Source organism: Lolium perenne, chromosome 2, assembly GCF_019359855.2.
Source record: "Lolium perenne isolate Kyuss_39 chromosome 2, Kyuss_2.0, whole genome shotgun sequence".
NCBI classification, from domain to species: Eukaryota; Viridiplantae; Streptophyta; class Magnoliopsida; order Poales; family Poaceae; genus Lolium; species Lolium perenne.
In genome coordinates, this window is record NC_067245.2 from 291,775,255 (window position 1) to 291,784,847 (window position 9,593).

General features: G+C 53.5%; 1 protein-coding gene across 1 annotated transcript; it reads left to right on the forward strand.

The window, feature by feature from the left end:
• The first annotated feature begins 276 nt into the window (after positions 1 to 276).
• LOC127336264 (uncharacterized) lies at positions 277 to 1,441 on the forward strand. The gene has a single exon (XM_051363056.2). It carries the CDS (start codon positions 362 to 364, stop codon positions 1,007 to 1,009), a length of 648 nt encoding a protein of 215 aa, XP_051219016.1. The 5' UTR covers positions 277 to 361; the 3' UTR covers positions 1,010 to 1,441.
• The last annotated feature ends 8,152 nt before the right edge of the window (positions 1,442 to 9,593 follow it).

Genomic DNA, 9,593 nt, shown 5'->3' on the forward strand with positions numbered 1-9,593 from the left:
AGAGAAGCGCACCACACCTCAACCAAACCGACGCTGCTAGCTCCATCAGAGTACAGTCTGACCGAGCAACCAACCAACCACACCGCACCTGCAGCACACCATGGATTAATTTTTGCGAGCAGAAAAGTGGGCGAGAGGCAAACATTAGCGGAGGAACAAACGGCGCGCCGCCCCGCCCACCACCACCTCTGGCTGGGTGGCTGGCTGTGGGTCAGGTCAAACCTCCCCTCCCGCTGGCCCCTCCTCGCCTCCCGCCACCGCTATTAATACTCCCCGCCTCCCCGCTGCCTTTCCTCCCCCAACCTCAACACCGCCACCACCAACAAACCACAACCACCGCCCACCCAACACTTGCCGCGCCATGCCTCCCAAGAACGCGCTCCCCATCCTGGCCGCGGCGGCGGACGGTGTGTGCCTGGAGCCCCGGTTCCGCGGCGTGCGGAAGCGGCCGTGGGGCCGGTACGCGGCGGAGATCCGCGACCCGGCCCGCAAGGCGCGCGTGTGGCTCGGCACCTTCGACACCGCCGAGGCCGCGGCGCGCGCCTACGACGCCGCCGCGCTCCACTACCGCGGGCCCAAGGCCAAGACCAACTTCCCCGTCGCCGCCAACGCTGCCCTCGCCTTCGTCCCGCCGCCGCCCAAGCCGCTCGCCGTCAGCCCCAGCAGCAGCACCGTCGAGTCCTCCTCCCGGGACACGCCCGCCGCCGCGCCCGCCACCACCCTCGCGGCTCCTGCTCCGTCGCCGGCGCTCGACCTGAGCCTCGGGATGCAGGCCATGGTGGCCGCGCAGCCGTTCCTGTTCCTCGACCCCAGCAGGGCCGCGGTCACCGTCGCCGTCGCGGCTCCCACGACGCTGCCTTGCCGCGCAGCCGCCATCAACGGCATGGCGCAGCACAAGCGCGAAGAAGAGCAGAGCGACACCGGGTCGTCGTCATCCGTGGTGGACGCCTCCCCGGCCGTCGGCGTCGGGTTCGACCTCAACCTGCCGCCGCCGGTGGAGATGGCGTAGGCAGAGATCGCTCCACTCAACCGATCTCGGTCGCCCGATGACAGACAGACAGACAGATAATCCATACGTCTCCGGAGCTAGTAGTAAAGCGCGCGCTCGCTCGCTCTCGCTCGCTCGCTCGCTCGTATAATAGAAGAATCCAAGCTTAGTGTAATAGTACGAGGTTAATCGGCCGTTTAATTGCCAGGAAGATCGATCGGACAGGGTAACTAGGTGTACATAGATCGCGTGCGTGCGTGCGTTTGTTTTCCTTTTTTTTGCATGGGGAGGTCGATCAGTAGATGTGGTCAGATGCACTGACGCTGATCTCCCCATGTTGCAGTTCCTTTAAAAGTAAGGGAAGAAGCCAGCCAGAGGAGCGTTTTGCTGTTGTTGTTCAGTGTAAAATATTATTTATATTAATCTCTGATTAATGAGCAATTTATGATTCCATTTCTTGAAACTACTGGCAGTACTACGTATGTGTATGGCTGTACATCTTGATGCTTTGGCTTGATTGTACGCTGTGCTGCTAACACCGATCTAGACAAGTGTTTTCCGAGAGGATAATGGCTCGATATCATTGATTAGATCATCGAAGGAGGGGAAAGTTCATATCTGGAGCTTGGTACTAGCAAAGAAAAAAGTCCCTGAAGACCGTGATCGCTGGGATGACACGACAGTTGTTCCGGCGGTTCAGAAATCCATAAACTGCCGAAATTCTTACATACGCCGACACGTATGGTTGAACGGTTCCGTCAGACGAAATTACCTAGCTCGCCGAGTGAAGTTGTTGCACCGCGCAACCGCAGCTAGCTCCGGCGACCGACAGTCACACGGGAATCATATTCTTGGCGGAGGACGACTCTGAAGTGAACGCGCGCGCGCGGCGCAGTGCAAACCGCGGCGACGACCTGGAGGCGACGACGTGCGGCGCCGGCCGCGTGGGTCGTGGAGGGTCCCCCGGGACCGGGACTGAAGGAAGGAACGGGTCCGCCCGTACACACTGCGTGCGGACTGCGGAGAGCAATCGCGTCGGTCGCGTCGCCAGGTAGGGGGCAAACAGTCGCACACGCTCCAGCGCCGGAACGCAACAGCCGGCCTACGCACATCCATCCACGCGGCCACGCGGGTTTGACGCCTTCGTGTCTCTCGCGCTACCTTCGAACCGCGGCAAAGCTCACCTCCCACAAAGCTCAGCTCCCGCTCCAACCAAGACCATCTTTACCGCATGTCACAGGTGTAAAAATAGTTGCATATAAGTACAAGGTTTTTAGGCTGCTCATAGTGGGGAGTAACATAAGGTGGTGTCATGCATAAGTTACCAGTTCATGTTACTACCTTCATAGTGGAAAATAACTTAGAGATAGTATCATGCAAAGTCTCATTTATTAGTGTGTAGACTCATTTTATCTTGGGGTGTGTGATGTTATGGTAACATAGCTAGTCCATAGGATTTGCGCGTATTTCTAGGTTGTGAATTTAGCCAACATAATATCATTTGTATAATATAAAATTTATATCATTAGAAAGTAGAACATCTAAGCTTTCTAATGATATATATTTTGTAATACATATGTTGCATTATCATTGTCAAATTTACGACCTAGGGACACGCGTAGGCCCTATGAACTGGGACGGAGAGAGTACCGCTTTCCTCTCTTTCTTCATTTATTGCTATGCCATGTCACCAAAATACCTTGAAGTGTGTGATGTTACTATCTAAGTTACTCCCACTTTGAGCAGTCTTATCATATTTCGTGATACAAGATGTATGCGGATCTGTTCTGCCATGACATTTGTTTAGTTTCGTATGTATCTAATTAAGTTTTTAGTCTCTAAACAAGCGTATCTAGATAAAATAGAGTCAATTAGTTTGAACCGAAGAGAGTACCGTAAATCAGGGTTTTAAACAAAAAACAAGGTTTTGCCTAATATCCCAAACTAAACATGTTGCATGGAGAAGAAGCTTCGCCATTGCCCTCGTTGCCGCCGCCACCAGCAGCAACAACCACCTCACATCTTGCCTTTCTTCTTTCCAAGATCTCAGCCATCTCCTTTGTAGATTTCAATTGCTCTTGCATCATTTTTTTTTGCTTGGCCTTCATCATCTCTGCAATCTTCATAGTCAATCTTTCTTGTTTTGATGTTTCTCCTCACCACTAAGTTCACTTGTCTCTTTCTATCCATCCTCCATTTGCTTCTTCCTTTTCTCGGTGCATCATCGCTATCATCGTCGTACAAAGTAATAGGAGCACCGTTTCGTGCAGGAGCAGCCTCTCGGTTCGTCAACTTCGACTTCTCGCTATGTTCTAGCAACTTCCAACAATGGGAAAGGGCAAATGGTTTATTTTGTGCTTGCTGACATATCCTTTGTACCACTCTCGTGCTATGCGATCGTACATTAACACAACTAGAAAGATAGTGATGAGTACAATTTTAATGAGACAAATAGCATTTGCCATAGAACAAGTGCATATGTTTAGATAAACTCACATAATCATCAATTGTACACCCACTAGGAGGTGTATTATACCTCACTTTCTCGAAACAACCACTCCGATAGGAGACAATTTGCTTGGTCGTATGATACCGGCCTTGGTCAATAATTCTTCTAGTTTGATCGTTGCCTGTCACCACGACTACATACACAAATCTATCGTGGTTTTGATCACGATAGATGTCTAGGGTGGCATGTTGAGAGGAGTGGAGCCTGAAGGACGAGTGATGATATCCGGATGCGGGATTGGACACAAGCACATGGTGATGTACCTAGGTTTCTTGGTCCTCTCTCTGGAGGTAGAGATGCTCTTACAAATAACCGGCTAATCCCATGGGGTATGTCATGTCCACCTGTGTGCTTTTACAGCCTCACATGCGGGGGCATCGTATATATCTGTTTAGGCCATCTTCAAATGTGGACCATATTTCAAACCACGAAACTGTTCATTTGTTCATTTGGGTCTGTTTGTGGTAGCCCTCTAACAGGGAATATGCCTAGGTCAACTTGCAGTTGGCAGCGGCCCCAACGGTGTCCCACATTTGGTCGGCGGCCTCACCATTTTAGGAAATTTTTGAGTCCACATTTCAAATATTAAATAATTCTGGTTAAAAGCTAAAAATAGAAAATAATGTAAATGATTGCAACAACATAGTTAAAAACCGACCTTTCCAGCATACGTAAATTCCAAAAGAATTTAGACAGAAAACAATCTGCAATAGAGTGAATCACACATCTCGATAAAGTATCATCTCCCTTTTCTTCTCCAACCATGCCTTTAGAGTAGGACCCATGTCGTTAATCACCGGCGGCGCCATGAGCTAGGCCTCCTCTCCGAGTAGTCGAGCTTCAATTCCTTGCACCTGATGTGGGCATTGATCTCTTCGACAACAGCGACAAGATTAGTCTTCATGTTGTCTCTCTTGGCACATTAAGCTTATTTGCCTATGTTTCAAATTTTTTTTGGGTCCGCTTATGAACACAACATGTTACATGTCCATTTACGGTGGTTCGGTGGAGATAGCCTTTGCTCGGCCATCAGGCTAGATCACGCTCCGTGTGCCGTTGCTGCCCGATGGACACTTCTTTGTTTAGCACGGCACGGCCTGGGATACTTTGGATCTGCAAAGGCTGCTCCGTCGACCTGTTTTGACGCTGCTGCATGGAAGCTCTGGCAAGTAAAGCATCCAACACCTGTTAGAGCATCTCTAGCAGAGTCCGTAAATATGCAAACTGTAAAACACGAGTTCAGGCCATCGGACTCGTGTTTACGAGACGAAAAAGTGCCAGCGCAGATCAGAACTCGTAGACTAAAACTGTAAAAAAACATAATCCTAAAGATGCCACTAGACCCACATGTCAGTCTCTTTTTTTTCCTTTTCTTCTTCTTCTTCTACCTCCAACCCGTCTGGCCACGCACTCCAGCCGAGACCCATGCCGGCCGCCCCGCCCGCTCCTGCTCCGCCCAGCCCCGCCCTACCCCGGCCGAGACCCATGCCGGCCGCCCCACCCGCTCCAGCTCCGCCCAGCCCCGCCCTACCCCGGCCGCGCTACGCCGTGCCGCTCGCTCGCCGCGCGCGGCCCGTCCCAGCTCGCTCCGCCCCACCTAGGGCGCGCTGCCCCCGCCCGGCCGCGCGCCGCGCTGCCCCCGGCTCCGCCACGCCCGGCCTCGCCCAGCCCGCGCTGCCCCGCCCCGACCGCGCCGGCCCACCCCGCTGCGCCGCCCCGGCTACGCCACGCCCGGCCTCGCCCGGCCCGCGCCGACCCCGGCCTCGCGCCGTTGCACCGCGCCCGGCCGGCTCGCCACGCTCGGCCCGACCCGGCCGCGTCGCCTCCCCGTCCACGCCCGCTCCGCCCGAGCCGCCCCGCAGCGAGCTCACCACGCCCCGCGCCGCCCCGCAGTGAGCTCATCCGCCCCACCCGCGCCACGCCGGAATTTGGTTGGATTCCTAATTTAGTTGGATTCCGGCGACTGTACCGGCGGAAGCAGTTAGCTCAAGTTGAAATTTCAGCGCGCCACGAGTAGGGGCTCTGTGTTCAGTTCGCTCTTTCAGCCTCTACAAATACAGACCGAGTTGGGTTTTCAGTCTCGGCCTGAATTTTTTTTTTCGGTTTTAGCTTGTTTTCGGTGACTGATCTGCGCTATTTTCTGAACTGAACCCGTAAATTGACAGTTATTTTCCAGCTTTGCCCAGTTTACGAGCTCTTTTAGAGATGCTCTTATCTATTCCCATCTAGTCGGAGCAAAATTGACAGTAGCATCAGCTGTTGACGCAACTGTAGCTTGGCTTTGCTCGCCCGATCGAGAATCAAGTGGGAGGCATGCACGCGTTAGCTTTGCCGTTTCGAGATCTTGTCTCCACAAGGCTGCATAGTAATGGGGGGAGATTTAGGGTGTGTTTGGCAGCCCGTATGAACTCAGATTTTCCTATCTCAACCGAGATTTTTGGACAAACCCATATTTGTTAGCCGAGGAAATTGCAGAAACCAGTAACTCTTGGGGCATAGTTTGCACAGACCAGTGACTTGAAAGCCCTTTTGCATAGACCAGCGACACTTGAGGTAATTCGTTGCAAGGAGCTTCTAATGATTGTCTAACACAGTTTAGGAGCGTAGCTGGAACATGTGGCAGCCACCGTGGCTTGGAGTGTGCTGGCGGCAGCGTGCGTAGCACTATTGCTCCAGATTGCAAAACAATCATTTGAAAAAAAGAAAAAAATGTACAGATAATATGGCAATAACAGATTAGATAATATGGTCAGATTGCATAGAGCCAGAATGATAGAGCCGAAAGTGGTGATGAAGGTCGCGAAGCGATGATACCACGCACGCGGAGCTTGAAGCTGTAGAGGGCACGGTTCAGGCGGCACACATGGCATGGTCGGGACGCGCGGAGTCGATGAAGCCGGTGGGCTGATGGCAGAACACCACTTCATCAAGACGCCCATGGAGAAAGGCGTTCTTGATGTCAAGCTGTCGAATCTTCCAGTTGGAAGAGAGGGCGACGGATAGAATAACCCGGATGGTAGCCGGTTTAACCACCGGGCAAAACGTCTCGTCGAAGTTGATGCCATGCTCCTGGGAGAAAGCACGCAGCACCCAGCGTGCTTTGTAGCGGTCGAGGCTGCCATCCGGCTTGAGCTTGTGGCGAAAAACCCACTTGTCGGAGACGACGTTGGCCTTGGCGGGAGGACGCACAATATTGCATGTGTCGTTGGCGAGAAGAGCACCGTACTCGTCAGTCATAGCTGGATCGGTGGTATTCGGTCGTGCGCACCCATGCTTTTATTCCGATTGGTTCTGGAGGGAGCGGCGCGAAGCTCTTTTAATTTCCTGTGTTGACATCAAGTGACTATGGATCCATGATGAAAGTCGGAAGAAGAGAATTTCATGAAGGTCGGAGGGGAGGACTAGCTAAAGGAGGTTCAAGTCTCCACGCTGTTGAGGAACTTCCTTGGTGTTCCGGGCTTCACAGCAGCGGTATGAAAGTGGGGGCGACAACACATGTGAAGTTCAGAGTCCTACCTTTCAGGGTGAAAACCCAAGGTCTGGCCCTAACTGGTTGTGCCTGGCAATGACCTTGTTGGAGGCATTATTTTGAGAGCGGGGACTATTTTCAGGGTGAAAACCAAAGATCTTTGATCGGGCGACGACGGTGTTAGAGCATTATTCCCTTTTTGGAGGCGTCGTTTTTGGAGAGTCTGTATTTCAGGTGTTGTCTTGGAGGTGGATTTATTGCTATTGTTAGGCCGAGATACTGTAGCTGGACTTTTGTTTCTTAGTTTTCTTTTCCTTTTTTTGGTTGTGTGCATGGCTAGTGCCATTAGGGTGGTGCGTTGTTGCAGAGGCTAGGTGTAATTGGTATCTTTTGATATTAATAAATTCCCTTTATCGGAAAAAAATCTGATCTGTTATTGCCATATTATCTGTACATTTTTTTTTCAAATGATTGTTTTGCAATTTGGAGCAATAGTGCTACGTACGCCGCCGCCAGCACACTCCAAGCCACGTTGGCTGCCACATGTTCCAGGTACACTCCTAAACTATGGTAGACAATCATTAGAGCATGTCTAACAGGCCCCTTATAACCCGCCCACCCCGTAAAATTCCGGCGAGATACGGGGCAGGCGCGGTTTGGGCCGTCTAGCAGGCCCCGTATTCGGGCCGCCCCGTTTCGGCGGAATACGGGGCCCAGGAAATCGGCCCCTCCGCCCCCTACTTATACCGGGCGCAGGTGCGAGTGAGGGGTTAACCCCTCACTCGCAACCCTAGCTCCGCCGTGCGCCGCCGCCTCGTCCTCCTGCTCCGGCGAGCAATTCGTCCCAACCCCGCGCCGCATTCCACCCAATCTCAAGCATGGACTCCTGCCGCCGTAGTGCCGCCTCGCCGGCGAGCGGATCGAAGCGATCCCGCTCGCCGGACAACGTGGAGGATGCCTGGCGGCTTTTTTGCAAAAGATCCGCCACCGGCAGCCGCCGCGCGGCCTGCAAGTACGACGGCGGGGAGTTCGTCCCAGCGAAGCTCCGCGACTTCACGCGGGGCGGCCGCTGGTACCACGAGGACCCGCCGCTCAAGCCGATGAGCGGCCCGAAGTTCTCGGCGTGGCTCGCCGAGTGGGAGCGCCAACGCCGGGTGAGCGAGGCGTGGAGGGCGACCATCGGGAGCACCAGCGGCGGAGGTGCCCCGCTCGCCGGCGAGGAGGAGGAGGAAGACGAGGACAAGGACCCCGCCTTCTTGAAGGCAATTCAAGACTCCCTCAAGGCCGCCGCCGAGAAGAACAAGGCGGAGGAGGAAGAAAGGGCGGCAGCCATCGCCACCGTGAAGGAGGCGGAGGCGCGGGCGGCGCAGGCGGAGGCGAAGGCCGATGGGTTCATCATCGACCTCTCCGACTAGAAGTCGCGATCCGATCGCGCATTTTGTATGTATGTAGGTACGTCCGATTTCTATGTATGATCGACGAACTATGAATGAAAGTTTCCCGGGGTTTTAAATTTACAAATATACGGGGTCAAATACGGGTTCTGCTAGACGGAGTGGTGTCTGATCGACCATTTTTTTATACGGGGCGAAATTCGAGCGTTATACGGGGCAGAAAAGTAAGGGGCCTGTTATACATGCTCTTAGAAGCTCCTTGCAACGAATTACCTCAAGTGTCGCTGGTCTGTGCAAAAGGGCTTTCAAGTCACTGGTCTGTGCAAACTTTGCCCCAAGAGTTACTGGTTTCTGCAATTTCCTCTTGTTAGCCCGGTTGCACTCAGATGGGCTATGCCCACGTCATACGGAAAATACCCCTCAGCCTAGCCCGGTTATCGAGCTTCACAACCCAGCCAAGCTGAGTCCATCCCGCAATCCTTCGCGTGGGCCCCATCAGCGTACCTCCAGACCACAGCCCGGCCTCCCCCACCCTCCTCATTTGCTCTCGACAGGAAAAGAAAAACTCCCGTGCCCCTCCTCTGACCGTCTGCCGCTGCCGCCCCCTGGCCGCCGCCCCTCCCCTAGTTGCCCTGGGCGCGGCTCGCCGCCCGCCGCCCCTGGATGTCGTCGGTCGCTGCCCGTAGCCGCCCGCCGCCCTTGGATGCCGCCTAGCCGCCGGCCGCCACCACCCCTCCCCTGGCCGCCGTGGACACCACTCGCCGGCCGCCGCCACCCCCTCCCCTGGCTGCCGGACGCCACCCATCACCTCCGGCGCACCAATACCACAGGCGGTGCTGCTCCTCCAATGCAGATCGAGCTGGAGGCAGCTACAGGAGGACCCGATTGATTTTCTGTAGTCTGTTTTAGGGTCTATTTGCAAAAAGGTGTATCTTTTGAAGAGAAAAAACTACTAGTTAAATACAGAATATTAAATGAGTGTGTATTTTATGGAATATTGAATTAGTCTGTGTAGTTTAATTTCGTTTGAATATTGAATAGTGCTAAAATCAATTGAGGTGGTATCCTCACTATCTCATCTCATACATGTGCTATCAAACAACATCTCAGCCCAGCTTAGCTCAGCTCATACATGTGCTACTAAACAACATCTTATCTCATGTCAACTTAGTTAGGGTCATCGTGTATGAGAAGAGATAGTTGTTGTCAATAGCAGTAGCCAAGTCAAGGTTT

What these genes read in the sequence shown, in the direction of transcription:
- LOC127336264 (XM_051363056.2), top strand. Translation starts at nt 362, where the DNA reads ATGCCTCCCAAGAACGCGCTCCCCATCCTGGCCGCGGCGGCGGACGGT.